Source organism: Ailuropoda melanoleuca, chromosome X (genome assembly GCF_002007445.2).
Source record: "Ailuropoda melanoleuca isolate Jingjing chromosome X, ASM200744v2, whole genome shotgun sequence".
NCBI lineage: Eukaryota > Metazoa > Chordata > Mammalia > Carnivora > Ursidae > Ailuropoda > Ailuropoda melanoleuca.
Genome location: NC_048238.1, coordinates 18,320,520 through 18,338,995, shown reverse-complemented (window position 1 = coordinate 18,338,995; position 18,476 = coordinate 18,320,520). Strand labels below are relative to the sequence as shown.

The following is an 18,476-nucleotide window of genomic DNA, read 5'->3' as shown; positions in this document are numbered from 1 at the left end:
AAAAGAAAAGAAAAGAAAGGAAAGAAAAGAGAAAAGAAAAGAAAAGAAAAGAAAAGAAAAGAAAAGAAAAGAAAAGAAAAGAAAAGAAAAGAAAGGGATTTTACGTTAAGACTTACCTCAGCTATCTTAATTTCCAATCTAAGCACTGACTTCATGTCATGCTCCGCTCGGGAGATATTAGCTCCCAAAAGTACAGCCGTATCCACCATGAACTTGTAAAGGGCATCCCGATACTATAAGAGATAAAGAAGCAAGTGACCAGACAATAGCCTATCAAAAAGTACGTTTCAGGGACAGAGAAGAGCAAAAACAGCAGGTGGAAGTAAATGCTCTTCAACTTCATTCTATACTCAAACTATGGTACAAGTGTGAGGCAAAACCAACCATCCACCAACGACTTTGGGAGAAAGAAGGGTGGCAGCTACTGGGGTACTGCTTCCATGACATACGAGATACCAACCACCAAGGATCAAGAGAACTAATCTTCTGGCAACCAATGATATTATAGGTACGTGAAATATCACCAAATGAGCCCAGAATAGAAAGTTAAAGGTCAGACTCCTCTTTCCAGGCAAGTGAAGTTTTAATAAAATAATGGGAAAGCAATGGTTGCTAGAAGCAGGAGGCATGATCCATGAAGACTGGTGGAAACTGATTTATTCTCTTCCAGCTCAATTTACCCACCTTCATACTAAGCAATAAAAGACCAGTGACTGCAGCCCTATGTCTCTTCAGTTTTGTATGGATTTTACAAAGTTCTCCTCACTACTCAGGGAGAAAAGAAAGAAGAGAGGAATGACAAAGAGAAACCCAGCAAATAGCAAATATAGAGTTTCCTCCCTGCATGTTCATAAACCCATTTTCAGGCTATTCATATGGAGAGGGACCTTACTGTCTGGGAACCGTGGGAATCTTGTTGAGGGTAACCTCTCCCTTCAGATATATTTGTGAGGAATCAATACACCACATATTAAATTATTGCACAGTTGTGCTATGGGACTAAGATTTCCTTATGTCTTGGTTCTATATGCTATTCTTGCTATGCTTATGACTGCGAGATCTATACACTGCTTGGCATATAGCAGGGCCTTAATAAATATTTGTTAATCAGTAAGCAAGCTTTGCAAATAGTCTTAACTAGAAACAATGCTTTCTAACTCCCAGTTCAATTTAAGAAATTATTTATTCAGTCAATACGTGTATAGGATGTCTTGCTAGGCATTCTGTGCTTATGGGGGCTACAGATTAAAAAATTTCATAATGCATGAGTCCAGGTCTCAATGTGTAATCCAGTGAGGGAGATAAACATGTAATTACTAACTGTAACATTAGAGAGACCAAAATCAGTTCCTTAACAAAGCAGCTAAGTGTTTGGAAACTCAAAAAGTAGAGAAGAATTCCAGCCTGGAGAAATGAGCACAGACCACTTGAAGGAGACACGTTTGGGAGCAGTGAAGAGTCCTCCTGTGAGGTGTGCAAGCTGCCTTTGTTGGGAGAAAAACAAAAGTAAATGAGGCAGCAAAAGTGCTCTGGGATCATGTCACGAAGAAGCCCTGGGAATTCACAGCCTAGCGTGTGAGCAAAAGCATGCTGGGAGCTATACTCTGAGAAGAGAACTTATCCAGTGGTGCTAAGGAGGCAACGTAATGAAGGGGAGGAGGTAATAGTGAAAGGTTACTTGTAGTCAAGGCGAGAATTAACAAGGATCTGACCTAGGCCAGTAAAGACAGAGAGGAGGGACCAGATGGAACAGAGATTTTGAAAGTAGAATCCACAGGACTTGACTGATTGGTTATGGAGGATTGGGGGGGTGGTTTCAAGCCTGGTTGTTGATAGGGTGGTGACCCCAACAGAAAGGTGGGTACCCGCAGATTGGCGAAAGTTCATTCTATCCGCTTTGAACAATACAAACATGCCAACCTTCTTTGATGAGTGTCCTCACCCAGCAAGTTGCCTAAGATCTTACCTAGCTTCCTGCCCTCCGGAACCTTCTAGATACAAGGTTTAGTATCAGCAAAGGAGCAGGGACTTCCATTATGACTCAACACTTCCCAGTCTAAGTTACTACATTCTTAGGCTGGCCCAGAAACCAGTGAACTCCCTAGTCAAGGGTCCCTGGGTCTGAAGCTCCTTTGGAAGATCAACCATGTTTCCAAAATGAATTGAAAGTGTCAGGAATGAAGCAACTTTACTCCAATCTCCGTGAAACTATTAGGTTTCCCAGTCAACCCAAGAAGTCTATCGGAACTGAACCCATCTGATTCTCATTAACCTTGCATTAACCTATGGCATCTGTTAAGAAAACAGATTCCTGGGCCCCACTTCAAGTCTCCTACATCGGCCTCTTGTGGGCTGTGGCCCAAGAATCGACATTTAACAGGAGGTTCCCAGATGATTCTTAACCCATACAATTTGAGAACCATTGACTGACTATGTCAACCCAGTCAAATCCCCACGCTTTACTTCTGCAATGCACAGTGAGCTCTCTACAGTTCTGAGGAAAGGCTGCAAACTCATTTCTTGGTTACTTCATTCAGGTGTGCTCCCTCCCCAGCTTGATCATGAGGGCCCTGAGCCTTGATGCCCAGACTTCCCGAAGACAGGGAGTGCCATTTGTCTGACTGAATCAAAGGCCTCCACTTCCTGCATTGGCAACATGGTCATCAAACAGTCCCACTGTTTGTTTCCAGTAAAGAGTCAGGGATTTTAGAACAATTTATGAACCCAAAAACAGTCTGACAAGGCACAGTGTTGAATATGAGTAAAACTTACAGACTTGGCTTCTGTGGTATTATCCAGGTAGTCTTCCCTCACAGCTAGAGAGAGAGTTGCTTGGTCCAGCTGTTGAAACGAAATAGAAAGCATTCTGATTGCAATACAAATTCCTACCAACCACTTTAACCAGAATCATGGAATCTGCATCCTAGTGATAGTTTGAGTCTCTGGCACCAGTACAGAAAGAGTTCCCAGCACTCAGAATGACAGGCAAATAGGTACTTCAGCAAAGACAGACATAAAGTCTTAGAGACCGGCCCCTGCTTCAAGGATTCTCACCCTTTTGAGGGTCTACCAGTACTTAATAGCATCGAAGCTATCTGAGTTGAAATAGGTCTTAGAGATGATTTGGTTTTCCCCCTTCTTGTGGAGAAACAAAAGCCAAAGAAATGAGGTGGCTTTTCCAAGGTAACATGGCTGGGCAGAGCTCAGAGGAGAATCGCTGTCTCCCATCACCAGATCCAGTATTCTCCTCACTGCAGTATTTTACAAAATGTCAAACTGGAAAGAGTTGATTAACCAGATTTTCTACCTCCGTACCCCTAAAATACTGTACTGCACTGATTGTTTTTTTTTTTTTATTTGAAAGGAACCAAATGATAATTCTGTTCTGAGAAATCTTTGCAAAATTTAGAACTCTCTCTGGAAAGTTCAGAATAGGTGATAAAAATACAAATAATAATCAGACAACTAAATAACCAGAATTATTATGGAAAAGTGTAGCATAATTTCTTGAATTAAACAATTTCAGCACCTTAAAGGCAATCAAAGGGGAAAAGACAGTGTTTTTGAAGAATGTGCTACAACAACTGGACATCCACTTGCAGGGAAAAAAAAAGAGAGAAAAAATGAACTTTGACTCATACCTCACAACTCATACAAAACTTAACTCAAAATGGATCATAGACCTAAATGTAAAACCTAAAACTGTGAAGCTTGTGAAAGAAAACATAGTGGAAACTCTTGTGACCTAGGGTTAGACAAAGAGTTATTTTTTTAAAAAGATTTTATTTATTTATTTGAGAGAGAGAGAGAACACAGAGGGAGAAGCAGACTCCCCACTGAGTAGGGAGCCTGATGGACCCTGAGGTCAGATGCTTAACCGACTGAGCCACCCAACTGAGCCACCCAGGTACCCCTAGACAAAGTTATCAGACATGATACCAAAATCACAATCGATAGAAGAAAAAAGAAATTGGACTGCATCGCCATTAAAAAATTTTGCTCTGCAAATGACACTGTTGGGAGAATAAAAAGACGAGCTATAGACAGACACAAAATATTTGAAAATCACATATATGAAAAAGGGTTTGTATATAAAGAGACCTCAATGTGCAGCAGTAAGAAAAGAAACAACCCAATTGAAAATCAAGCACAAGATCTGAACAGACAATTCACCAAAGATATGAAGATGGGAAGTAAGCGCATGAGAAGATGCTCAACAGCACTAATAATTAGGCAACTGTAAGTCACAAACAACACAACACCACTATATATCATCAGAATGGCAAAAACAAACAAACAAAACCTGAGAAGCTAAAAGCTGTCCAGGATGTGGAAAAACTGCATTACTCGCACACTGCTGTGGGAATGCAAAATGGCAGAGACGCCTTAGAAACCAGTTTGACAGATTCTTAAAAAGTTAAACATACACTTACATATGACCCAGCAATCCCACTCCTACGTATTTATCTAAGAGAAATAAAAACTTAATGCTCACACAAAAACCCGCATGTAACTGTATTCATAACTGCCCAAAACTGTAAACAAAGCAAATGTTCTTCAACTGGTGAATGGATAAACTGTGATACACCCTGGAACAGTAGGCAGCCATAAGAAGGAATGAACTACTGATACATGGAACAACACAGGCAAGTTTTACATTCTGAAAAAGGCGAAACTACGGGGACAGAGAACGGTGTTTAAGGATGGGGAAAGTTGTTGACTATAAAGGGGCCACATGAGGTAATTTTGTGGGGGGTGATGGAACTGTTGTGTTTCTTGAGTATAGTGGTGATTACACCACTCTATGTACTGGTCAGAACTTATAGGGGTACCTGGGTGGCTCAGTCAGTTAAGCATCTGCCATCAGCTGGGGTTATTAGCCCCGGTGTCCTGGGATGGAGCCCCGCATTGTTGGGCTCCCAGCTCAGCGGGTACTCTGCTTCTCCCTCCGCCTCTGTCCCTCCCCCCCGCCCCGCTCGTGCTCTCGTGCACACGCGCGCACACACTCTCTAAACTGAATAAAAAATATTTTTTTAAAAAAACTTACAGACACGTGCATTACAAAAAGTTAATTTCATTGTATGTAAATTTAAAAGTAATTAAGTTCCAGAACCTTCTCTAAATCCATGGCGGTTCTTTCTTGAGTTTCAGCAACTGCCTAAAGACTGAATAAAAAGGATCCCAGCAGCAGATTTCTTAATTTTAAATCTGATTCACACAGAAAAAAGTTAAGTCAAATTAAGAACATAAAAAACCTAAGCAACAAATCGAAAATTAGTAGCATCTGAATAAAAACTGGATCCTACATGCCTGAATCATTAGTTTATGCAACTCTGCATTGTTTTTACCTATGTATTCTAGTTCTTCTTCATTTTACTATAATCTCAAATGTTTTCTTTTTTTAATACATAAGATTTGTATAGGATCACAGTTTTCCATGAAGATCTCCTTCATATGCAACAAATTCTACAAAGGCTAAAGTTAGTGATGTTATGAAAAATTCAAGAAAAACACTGCTCTTGTTTCAAGGAAGAAAAAAAGAGATTTTCATAACATCCATCTTGCCTGCATGTATTACTAAAATCCTTAAGTTGTTGTATTCAACCCTCTTCTCTAATTGGCCCCAAACAACCAAATCATGAGCCAGCCTGGCTTCATCCTACTAAAACTCCCAATCTACCACCATTTCTTCCAAAAATTAAGTAAGCAAGGATCGTGAAACACAATATTATGATTAAGATGCTTTGGCTTTCAATTAGATCTGGACAACTTGGAGCAATCTTTTGAGCTTCAGTCTTATAGGAAAGGAAACTAAATAGACAATATCAAGAAAGCCAAAGCTTTCCTCTGATGAAATGAAGTTAAATCCTCTTATTATAAAAGTTTAGATGACTCAAGTAAAGTTACCGGAACTTTTTTATACCTCCACATTGTTATGGTTTCTAGGGAATGTTTTAAATACACCAAACAGAATAAGGTCTGACAACTAAATCTCTTTAGAAGCATACAAACGCTTGAGGCGAAAGACTCTCTCAAGAGACCAACATTAGGACACTGTGTTATTGGAGGTTTTTTAATCCTTGTATTTACAAATGATCTGAACATCCCAAGTAGAAAATAAAGTATGTGTTTAGGAAATCCAATATATTGAACTGAAAGATGAATTTTTTTTCTCTAACTACAACAAACCTCAGGTTAGGAAACAAAGCAGTAACACAAAAAGAAACATCTGCCAAATTACAATTTAGGAAAGGGAAAGACAAAGCAATTAGAAAAACTTCATTTCCAAGAGGGTCTCTCCTTGTCATTCTTACGGACTTGGCTAAAAGTCAGACAAAAGCAGGCCACTAATAATGACTTTAAGTCAGTTTCAGTAACACAGACAACCTGGTCTTCCAAACGTTTTTTCAAGACCCTATATTTTCAAGTCCCTTATCATGTCCCATTAAGTTCTCATTCTTGTTATCTCCTTACTTAAAAAAAAACTCAAACACATGTAGCAAGGTATGTTTGGGGGCTTTAACTTCTGTTGTTTCTTATATTTTTGCATTTCCTTTCTCCCGTTTCAGCCTGTGGCAAATCCTGTGCCATCTCGCCACAGCGCAGCTTGACAGGGGACCCCTGGGCAGGTCTGAGCAACCCCCGCTTGCCAGACTGCCTGTCCTTGGCAGGAAGCTACCTCTGCCCATTGGAAAGGTGCCTTTTTGCTTCACCCAAAAGTACCACCTGCTCACCCAAGGGAATTGCCATAGTGCTGTGCCTTCCCAAAGAGAGTCCTTTTTCTTAACCCCCCATGGGATCATAGGATTAGAAAAGCTAAAAACATTGAAGAAAATAGGATGTGATTGAAAAAGAAGATTAAGTACATAGAGGGAGGAGAGTGCGGGCTAAGACAGAGTTCTCCCAGAGCCAGAGGAAGATCTCCTCAGCAGTCAAAGAAGTCCAAGTTTCTCACAGGCAGAGTGACCAGTCACTGCCCCTAGAAAATGGCAGGATGGCAGAGGGAGTGGGAGACCCAGGGCCCCAACAGCAGAGAAGCACACTTGAAGGGTCCACAAGGGCTGAGATAGGGGTTTCTTCTCAGAAACAGGTAATTGATGAGTGGAGAATCTCCCACTACCGCAGGAGAAGACTAGGAAATGGGGCAACCAGAAGGTGGGGAAATGACTAGACTGGTTCAGTTTCCCACTACAAGATGGCATGGGAGCTCAGACGGAGTTGAGACTAACTGAAATTGCCTATTTTTCGCACATGTGAGCTTGAGATCTAAGAGGTACGTTGGGTACTAAAATCGAAGAGGATCAAGTGGTTCTCCAAATGGTTCTGACCAGGTGCCTTGTCATGCTTTAAGAGAAGGGTACCTTTTGTCATGTGCTACTATGTCCCAGTATCTATCCTGCAAACTGTCACCACACTCACCTCACTGAAACCGCACAGCAACAGTGAAAAGTACATTCTAATTCCCCAGTCAATACACATGGGGAAAATAAGATGCAGACAGGTCAAACAATTTGCACACGGATATTCACTGAGTCAATCACAAAGCCAAACCCTGAACCTCAGTCTCTTAAACACCAAAACCTATTTTTTTTTCCACTACCCAAGTGGTTTTCAAACTATGACCCACAAAACATAAAAGGTGCTCTGGGGCTTGGAATATTTAATCAAATTCTGTACAGTTTTAACTATTTCTAATAAAAGCAACGTTCACAAATTCTACAACACTGGCAGTCACCAATATACTAATTCTTGTTGTCAGGTTCATTGGGTTTTATGCAAATCTCAGAAGAAAGCTTCTCTTACCGTATCTAGACACAAACTTGAACTACTTCTAACTGTGTCACGGTAACAAAGACTGTAGCTCTGTTTTGTTGACTCAGGTGTGTGACTACTCATTCACATAAAGTGGTACAGAGACATAACTAGAAATAAAAACCTGTGGGGCGCCTGGGTGGCTCAGCCAGTTGAGCATCTGCCTTCAGCTCAGGTCATGATCCCAGGGTCCTGGGATCAAGCCCCGCATCAGGCTCCCAGCTCAGCAGGGAGTCTGCTTTTCCCTCTCCCTCTGCCCCTCCCCACTCACGTGCACTCTCTCTCTCTCTCAAATAAATAAATAAAATCATTAAAAATATAATAAAGCAAACCTGTGCTGCACTCCGATCCCAAGCCATGCTCCAACACAACAGTTTGGAACGAGTCACCTTGCCAGCAAAGCAGCACAGCAGGAAGTCCATGAGCACCTCCTCATATTCAGAGACTATTCTATCATTGACAGTCCAGTGTTTCCAGGATCCATTTAATTGAATATTAAGTATGCAAGGCAAGCTGTTAAAAACTGGTTACCATGTTCCTCTATTTCCCGTGTTTCCTGTAAGCATCCAAGTTCATTTTTTTTCCTTTTCTTTTGGCAAGACACCATTGGTGATGGTGTATGCTTCCCACTGCCTGGTATCAGAAGGTATACAAGATCTGGTTGCCCCACTTCGAACAAGGCTACCACCGACATTTGGGTGCTTTTGATGTCAGTATGATCTCTCTATCTTGAGTCTCCCCCATCAACCGTTTACCTAATGGTTTTAGCACCTATGGATGGTAGCTCCCTTGATCCTGTATCTCATTAGAAATTTTTTTTAATGGTAACTTTTTTTTAAAGACTTTATTCATTTGAGAGAGGGAGCGAGCATGAGCACAGGTGTGGAGGGAGGGGAAGGCAGAGGCAGAGGGAGAAGAAGGCTCCCCACTGAGCAGAGAGCCTAGTGTGGGGCTCAATCCCAGAACCCCGGGATCATGATCTGAGCTGAAGGCAGATGCTTAACTGACAGAGCCACCCAGGTGCCCCTAAATGGTAACTTTTTAATTCTATTCTCACTCCTACATTTTTTAAGCTGTGGTTCTCCTATAAACAAGAATTTTCCCTCATCAACTATTAGGTTGCCCTGAAATCAGTCAAATTCACAATGCTGTAGACTAAAATCGACTTATCATCCAAATGCACATGAGATTCCTATTTGGAATCTGAATCAAAGACCAACTGTTCAATTTTTTAAAAGGAAATGTTTGAGACACTCAGGAAAACTGAAAATTAAGTAGGTACCAGATGTTAATTATAGAATTATGGTTACTTTTTTGGCTGTGATAATAGTCCTTCCCATTAGAAAAACACTGGTTTATCAGGGCAACGATATTATATTTTAGATTTGCTATAAAATGCTCCAGCCTCCCCCCAAAAAGAAAGGGTTTAGATAAAACAAGAACAGCCAAAAGTTGCCAGTTGTTGAAGCTAGGTTGATGAGTACATGGGATTTTACTGTACTATTCTTTCTACTTTTGTATTATTTTCCACAATAAAATGTTTAAGGAGATAAATTCTTAGAGTAGGTCCAGAAATTGGTGAAAAATGAAATGCTTGCCATTTGCAACTACTTATCTGTGTGTGAATCAAGATCTTCTATCACCCACGGGCGCCTGGGGGGCTCAGTTGGTTGAGCGTCAGACTCTTGATTTGGGCTCAGGTCATGATCTCAGTTTTGTGAGATCGAGCCCTGCATCAGTCTCTGTGCTCATCGGAGAGTTGGCTTGAGATGGCTTGAGATTCTCTCTCTCCCTCTCCCTCTGTCTCTCCCTGCTCCACCTACCCCCCCAGCCCCGCACGTGTGTGTGTGCTCGCACACGCATTCTCTCTCTAAAAAAAATAATCCTTAAAAAAAAATCTTCTATCACCCAAAGGAGTGCATAAACTTAAGTTTAAAAGTCTTCATCTAACTTCAAAATACCACTTCAGGTGTTTGACAGGATGTCATAGTTCTGGAATTAAGAATGATAGCCTTGGGGCGCCTGGGTGGCACAGCGATTAAGCGTCTGCCTTCGTCTCAGGACCTGATCCCGGCCTTATGGGATCGAGCCCCACATCAGGCTCCTCCGCTATGAGCCTGCTTCTTCCTCTCCCACTCCCCTTGCTTGTGTTCCCTCTCTCGCTGGCTGTCTCTATCTCTGTCAAATAAATAAATAAAATCTTAAAAAAAAAAAGAAGAATGATAGCCTTGGGGCGTCTGGGTGGCTCAGTTGCTTAAAGCATCCGACTCTCGATTTCGACTCAGGTCATAATCTTGGGGTCCTGGGATCGAACCCCCATGTCAGGCTCCCTACTCGGCAGGGAGTCTGCTTCTCTCCCTCTCCTTCTGCCCCTCCTCCACATCCATGCTCTCTCTCTCTCTCTCACTCTCAAATAAATAAACAAAATCTTTTTTAAAAACCTGGTTTGTTGGTTTTAAAGTGAGTAACCTATCAGCATGAGGCAGAGTTCAACTGGACCCTGAGGCAGCATCACTACATCTTGTATAGCCCATCTTACCGGATAGCACTGGAGTCTATCTCAGTGCCACGTTTTTGTTCCTTCACCCAGCATGAAAATACAGCTGTCTCTGGAACTAAGAATTTCCTCCTGAGTAGATGGGAAATCTTCCAGTGACTAGAGATTTACTGAGACTTCCACTGTCTCAAGTATGGCTGAGCCAACCACAGCCTGCCGGCCAGCCTGCCACACAACCACACCCATCCACGGATACACTGTCTACAGCTGCTCTCCCAGGTACAAGAGTAGAGTCGAGTAGGTGAGACAGAGACCAGATGGCCCACAAAGCCTAAAATAGTTACTATCTGGTCCTTTACAGAACAAAAAATTGCCAGCCTCTTGGTATAAATCAAAAAATAAACTGCATGGTGTGGCTTTTTAAAAGGTGACTTATAGCAGAAGAAGATAATATACTCTAAAGGTTTTATACTTCTACAATTTGATCATCAATATACCACTAATATTTGCTGGTTTCACAAAGGACGGAACCGGGAAAAAAAAAATCAGTGATTCGATAAAATTTTCACAATAGGTCAAAGTAACTGTGGAAGCGGGGCACCTGGGTGGCTCAGTCGGTTAAGCATCTGCCTTCGGCTCAGGTCATGATCCTGGAGCCCCATAATCGAGACCCACGTCAGGCTCACTCCACAGTGGGGTATCTCCTTCTCCCTCTGCCTCTCCCCACTCCCTCGCTCCTGCTCTCTCTCGCTCATTCTCTCTCTCAAGAAAATAAATTTTTTAACATCTTAAAAAGAAAAAAAAAGCAACTGTGGAAGCAAAAAATACAGAAGGATCAAAACACAAAACAATTTAAGAAATGTTATTTGAATCCTCGCAAAGCTGTTTCACTGATGAGTCTTTCATTGTTGTTCCTTTGTCAGGGGAATGAGGTGGTGTGGGGAAGAGCAGAGTTCACAAAGTCTTTGCAGCTTGCTGCCCACTGGAATTTAGGGACCCCACACATGCTCGGAGTAGATATTTGTGGGCCATATCAGACATGATTTGAAACTCACTCACCAGCTTCCTGAAATGCTGACAAAATTGGTTTGTTCATGATGTACACTCTGCAAATCTGGAAGGAAGGAATATTCTAGATCCCAATGTTTAACAGAATTTTTTTTTAAAGATTTTATTTATTTATTTGACAGAGATAGAGACAGCCAGTGAGAGAGGGAACACAAGCAGGGGGAGTGGGAGAGGAAGAAGCAGGCTCATAGCGGAAGAGCCTGATGTGGGGCTCGATCCCACAACGCCAGGATCACGCCCTGAGCCGAAGGCAGACGCTTAACCGCTGTGCCACCCAGGCGCCCCTAACAGAATTTTTATCCTCTGATTTCATTAAGGTAGGATGAGTCTCTTTTCCCAGAAAGACACCCCAAAAGGCTAACCTTGGACTGAACAAACAGGATGAACAAGTCTTCACTATACCTTCAAAATGTGTTCGTTGGACACCTTGTCATCAGGGGACACATACAATCGGATGAACACAGAATTGCTGTATTGACCACGAAATGTTGCAAGGGTATGCAAAAGACTGAACTTCCTCTCTGACCAAACTCCTTCAGGACCAATATTAGATTCAAGCACAGGCCAGCGGAAAGGTGAATGCCGCAGGATGTGTAGCAGTGGCTTGGCATCTGCTTTTTCGATCGCTTCTGAAAGGGAGCAAATACAAAGGAAGAGTTAGAATTGCAAACTGGATCACCAAACTAGAATGCAAGTATATCTTCTCAAGAGAAAATTCCCCGTAAGACCCAAACTTAACATTTCCGCTGTTAGAGGTGCAGTGGTTTGAGCAGGGCCACAGAGACAGAACTACCTATGACTCACACTTCAATGTGACTGCCTAGACTTGGTGTTCTTGCCAGGAGAGCTGACTAGGGAAGCTGCTGGATATTCCCGACAAGAAAAGATGGGCTCTCTACAGCCCAATGAGCGATACTAGGCTGAAGATACTCTGCAAGACAAAGGAACAATCCTAAGTAAAGGAAACCATTCAGTACAACCAACCACTCCCCAATACATGTGAATTAATGCCTCCAGACTCTGGTCATCTTTTACTACCTTCTTCTAGTTCACCAAATAATACCCCAAATCCTAAACAAGGTAACACACCACCCACAGGCACTGGTTTCTTCCTGCGGCGGTCTTAAGAAACCACACCAGAGAAAATGGCAAGTGTTAACCTTAACTCCAATCAGACCCAAGATGCCAAGACAGGCCTAAGACCTGGCTAAGATGCCTGTTAGGCTGATGGAGAAGCAGAAGGAGCCTGGCCCACCTGGGAATCTGGATTTTCCTAGGCCCTGGTTAAGGTTCTATGGGATACAGCGACACTCCCAAATGCCCTCTCTCCCAGGCTCCTTCTCAGGCCAGACAGGGCTTGTCTTGGTGGGGTTTGCCCTCCTGACCCTACCTGAGTTTCTTATGGAGCAACTGCTATCTAAAGAATCCAAGCCAAAGAAATAAAATTATTTTCCTATTTTCTCTATCAAGCCAGCAACAGAACATTAAGACAGGAGAGTCAAAATTCAGTCTTTGAGAATTGTTACTTTCTTCAAACAACACTTTTAAACATTAATCGAATTCTTAGTAGTTCTCGCTTTCCTTAAACAATATCTTTAAACATTAATAGACTCTCTGAAGGATAGGCTGCTAAATATTTGTTATTTTCTTTATTACTCACTCTCATTCATGCAAGATGAATAAAGGATTTTGGCTTTCTGTATGGCTTCGGTGTCCCGCCTTCTACTGATAGATTTCTCCAAAAGTACTAGGAAGGTTAAGAAAGGATTCATTAGTATCCACCCACACATGGCGCCAACTTAGAGGTCATTCGATAACCACAGTCCTGGCCTCCAGAAAATTAAATGTAAAGACAGACAACCCCGGAAAAGACACATCTATAAAAGATATACAGACAGCAGAACCGAGTACAACTTGCTTGAGGTTCAAATAAAAAAAAAATTAACTTTCTCTTTTCTCAGGTTCTCCTAATTCAGAGAAACCGAAAGTTCAATTTCTGACTCAGACCAGACCTGCTGCAGGGGTTAATGTTTTCGCCACCTACATAAAAAGAAACAGAATTCATTTATTCAAGGACCAGAAATAACTGAATTCTGTTCCTTGTTTCTGCACCGAGTAATATTCTCAAAGGAGGCAATTTCATCAGGGTCGGGTTTCTTAAGATTTCTTCACAGCCCAGCCTCTCAGGGAGGTCACCTGGAAGAAATTGCCCATTAGAAGTTTTATTCGATGTTGCATAAACATGCTGTGGACATGGGAGAAGTTGTTTAGACAGGAAATGGGGAGGCGAGATTGGAAAGCCTACCCAAATTGCTGAAAACTTGTCCATTTACACGTGCAGAGTCCTGGCCATTGAAATGAGGTCGTGTATATAAAATGGCTGCCAGCATAGTCATGAGCACACCCGGTAAACGATCTGCAATTTATAACATCACTGATGGTATTGTTTGAAGGTGGAAAATGACAGCTGTCACAATTAAGTAGAGGGGGAGGGAAAGGCTGTCTAAAGTATAGCAGAGCCAACTGCCCTCCCCTCCCCCCAAAACACACCTCGGATGTACTGTATTCATTTACCTACTGAAGTCAAGATGAAGAATCCCTGAGCAGCAGCGTGACACTGCCTACATCGAGCTATGTCAAACTGCCGTTGTCAAGGCATTTGGAGTTTATTTCGGAAACAACCTAGCTGCCTCCAAATGACGGCACAACAGATGCCCCCCCAGTACTCTGAATAGCTTCAAGACACAATGGAGACTGCTAATCAAATTAATCAATGATTACATATTCCCTGAAGAAGAATCTCTACTTCTAAACTAGAAGTTCTACTTTTCAAAAAAAAAATGTAATCCAGAGCTCCTGTCCAGTTTTTTATAAGCACCTGTACATCAAGCAACTCCACAAAACCACACAGATCCAAATAAAATAAGCTGAGTTGGATGTGGGCATTTTCAATTGTTTCAACTTGTTTGGTGTTTCTTTCTTGTGTATGATCATAGCAATAAATGCAGGATAACTAGCCCCAAGGATCAAGAAGAAAGATTGGTTTGTTTGTTTGTTTAATAAACAGAAAGCTCTAAAACCAAACCCACATAGATTTCTATTCAAATCCAAACAGGCGCCTTTCACTGTATTACTTCCACAGTCATCGGACTGTTGGGGAGACACATTTGGAAGTAAGCAATCCAAATTCCATTTAGGGATGTAATGTTATTCCAATGCTATAAACACTCCACAGATTGCAAACAAGAACACCCTGAGGACCAAAAACAAGCCATGGGAGCCAAAGAACTCAAAGTAGTAAATATGCACCTGAGTGTGCACCCAAGGCAGTCTGTGTATCACAAGAAGGTAAAAAGAGGGCATGCGATGCTAAGTAGGGCATTCCCAAAACCCTAACTGTGCACAAATATCAATAATTTGTTCAGGCATACCCCAGAGATATTGTGGGTTCAGTTCCAGACTATTGCAAAAAAGTGAATATTGCAATAAAGCGAGTCAAATGAATTTTGTGGCTTCCCAGTGCATATAAAAGTTATGTTTATACTATACTGTAGTCGATTAAGTATGCAATAGCATCATGTCTTTAAAAAATGTAATACCTTAATTTTAAAAAATACTTTATTGCTACAAAATGCTAACCATCATCTGAGTTTTCAACAAGAAGTTCTATTCTTTTTGCTGGTGGAGGGTCTTGCCTAGAAGTGGATGGCTGCTGACCGATCAGGGTGCTGGTTGCGGAAGGTTTGGGGTGGCTGTGGCAATTTCTTAAAATAAGACAACAGTGAAGTTTGCTACATAGCTCCTCTCATGAACTATTTCTCTATAGCATGAGATGCTGTTTGATGGCATTTTACCCACAGATAACTTTTTTTCAAAATTAGAATCAATCCTCTCAAACCCTGCTACTACTTTATCAACTAAGTTTACATAATATTCTAAATCCTTGGTTGTCATTTCAACAACCGTCACAGTGTCTTGGCCAGGAGTAGATTCCACCTCAAGAAACCACTTTCTCGGGGTGCCTGGGTGGCACCGTCAGTTAAGCATCTGACTCTTGGTTTCGGCTCAAGTCATGATCTCATGGTCGTGAGATTGAGCCCCGCATCGGGCTCTGCAATCAGAATGGGGTCTGCTTGAGATTCTCTCTCCCTCTCCCTCTGCTGCTCCCACTTGTGCTTTCTCAAATAAATAAATAAATCTTTAAAAAAAGAAAGAAAGAAACTACTTTCTCTGTTCGTCTATAAGAAAAAACTCCTCTCATCTATTCAAGTTTGATCATGAGATGACAGCAGTTCAATCACAACTTCAGGCTCCACTTCTGGTTCTAGTTCTCTTGCTATTTCCACCACATTCGAAATTACTTTCTCCCCTAAAGTCTAGAACCCCTCCAAGTCATCCATGACAGCTGGAATCAGCTTCTTCCAGACTCCTGTGAGTGTTGGTATTTTGACTTTTTCCCATGAATCACACATGTTCTTAATGCCATCTAGAATGGTGAGTCCTTTCCAGGAGGTTTTCTATTTACTGTCCCCAGATCCACCACAGGAATCACTACCTGTGGCAGCTATAGCCTTATGAAACCTATTTCTTAAGTAATAAGACTCGAAAGTCAAAATAACTCCTTGATCCAGGGGCTGCAGAGTGGATGCTGTGTTAGGCAGCATGAAGGCAACATTAATCTCACTGTCCAGCTCCATCAGAGCTCTTGGGTGACCAGGTGCACTGTCAATGAGCAGTCATAAGTTTTTTCTGAGCTAACAGGTCTCAACAGTAGGTTTAAAATACTCACTAAACTATGTTGTGAACAGATGTGCTGTCATCCACGCTTTGCTGTTCCATTTAGAGAGCACAAGCAGAGAAGATTAAGCATAACCCTTAAAGGCCCCAGGATCTTCAGAACAGTCAATAAGCACTGGCTTCAACTTAAAGTCACCAGGGCTGCATTAACCCCTAACAAGACAACCTGTCCTTGGAGCTTTGAAGCCAGACACTGGCTTCTCCTCTCTAACTATTAAAGTCCTACATGGCTTCTTCTTCTAAAATAAGGCTTGTTCCACCTACATTGAAAATATGTTGTGTGGAGTGTAGTCATCTTCATGAATTATCTTAGCTAGATCTTCTGGAGAACCTGGATATCTGAGTAACTGGATAATGCTGCTTCACCTTATATTAGGGAGACAGCTTCTTTCCTTAAACTTCACGAATCAACTTCTACTGGTTTCCAACTTTGCTTCTGCAGCTTCCTCACCTCTCTCAGACTTCCCAGAGTTCAAGAGATTTAGGGCCTTGTTCTGCATTAGGCTTTGGTCTGAGCGTATGTATACTGTGGCTGGTTTGTCTTCTGTCCAGACCACTGCAACTTTCTCCAGCTCAGCAAGAAGGCTGTTTTGCTCTCTTATCATTCGTGTGTTCACTGGAGGAGCACTTTTAATTTCCTTCAAGTGTTTCCTTTGCATTCACAACTTGGTGAACTGTTTGGTGCCAGAGGCCAAGCTTTCAACATACCTTCCTCACTAAGCTTAATCACTTCTAGCTTTTGATTTAAAGTAAGAGATGTGTGAATCTTCCTTTCACTTCAACACTTACAGGCCACTGTAGGGTTATTAATTGGCCTGATTTCAATATTGCTGTGTCTCAGAATAGGGAGGCCTGAGGAGAGGGAGCAAGACGGGCAAACGGCCAGTTGGGAGAGCAGCCAGAATGGACACAACATTTATCAATTAAGTTTGCCATCTTCTATGGTTCGTGGAGCCCCAAAACAATTACAATGATAACATCAAAGCTCACTGATCACAGATCACCATAACAAATGAACAGGTTTGAAATATTCTAAGAATTACCAAAATATGACACTGAGACATAAAGTGAGCAACGCTGTTGAGAAAATGGCGCCTAACAGATTTGCTCAATACAGGGTTACCACAAGCCTCCAGTTTGTAAAAAAAAAACAAAACAACAACAAAAAAAAAACCAAAAAAAAAATCCGCCGTACCTGCCAAGCCCAAAAAAGGGAAGTCCAATAAAGTGAGTTATGCCTGTCTGTCAAAATTCTGGTTTCTGTACCAAAATATAGCTTTTAAAACAAATTTAGCTATCACAGGTTACTTGTCAAACCCTTTCCCTCCTCCGCTTCTCCTCATGCCCAAGCAGGCAGGAGAGCATTGATATGCAGACAGTGATGTGGCAATCAGCTGGCAGCATCCATTTTATGTATCTCTGTATTTGAATTAATGGTAAGAGGAATAAAGTCTAGCCTGGATAGTAATTAATGAGCAGAAAACAAGCCTGCCTATCAAAGGCAATTACTCAGGTTATTAAAATGTCCCTAAAGCACTGAGAAGGGCTCCTGGGTCACCCACACAAGGGCATTCCCATCATCATCTGTGTTGTTTCTTGGACAATTTCTCAATCTTCACCCCCTTTCAGGTATTTTTGGCCATGTTACAACAGAAAAGGAAAGCTCTAGTTCATAAAAACCTATCATATGACAAACCTATATGACAAAACTATAAAATTGGTTTCAAAGTGCTTCCGATCATCAAATTTGAACATTACACAAAAAAATATTATGTATTTTTTCTTCTCATTAACCATAATCAAATAAAATTGTTGAATTCTTTAATATAATCCAAGTTCCCCTTTTTTGGTATATGATTAATGTATTTTGTGTCCCATTTAAGAAGCCTTTGCCTCTCCCAATGTCATAATATCCTCCTATGTTTTTTACAGAACCATTATTGTTTCACATTTATATCTACAGTCAGTGTAGAATTAGTTTCTGCCCATGGTGTGGACAACCATGTCTTTGTAACACAAGCCTGGCTTCACAGGGTCCAGCTAGAGGGAGAATTTTAATGAAGAAGGTATTTTTGGTCATTGGGTCACAAGTACTGTGACATGAAAAGTCATCTCGGTACATAAAATTGGCATTAACAACGGCTAGTCTCCACTACATTGAGTAGTCTGTGGGGCAGGGGTTCGGGTCACATTCATCTTGAGCACCCAGGGCCTACTGCTTGGCATGGTTGGTGCTCAGTCCACATTTGCAGAGTTGAGTTCCTAATAAGGTTAAGTCTGAGAGTTTTTCATTCAACAGAAA

The 18,476-nt window shown here is 41.6% G+C and overlaps 1 protein-coding gene across 4 annotated transcripts in view; it reads right to left on the bottom strand.

The window, feature by feature from the left end:
• PHEX (phosphate regulating endopeptidase homolog X-linked) overlaps positions 1–18,476 on the bottom strand; it is a 212,741-nt gene that overhangs the window by 154,255 nt on the left and 40,010 nt on the right. For all 4 annotated transcript variants that reach the window (XM_034649535.1, XM_002913929.4, XM_034649537.1 and 1 more), the window contains 4 exons: positions 13,038–13,124; positions 11,780–12,006; positions 2,773–2,841; positions 117–233 (listed from right to left, as the gene is read on the bottom strand). In XM_034649535.1, the coding sequence (XP_034505426.1) occupies positions 117–233; positions 2,773–2,841; positions 11,780–12,006; positions 13,038–13,124 (500 nt within the window). The remainder of the gene's footprint in view (positions 1–116; positions 234–2,772; positions 2,842–11,779; positions 12,007–13,037; positions 13,125–18,476) is intronic.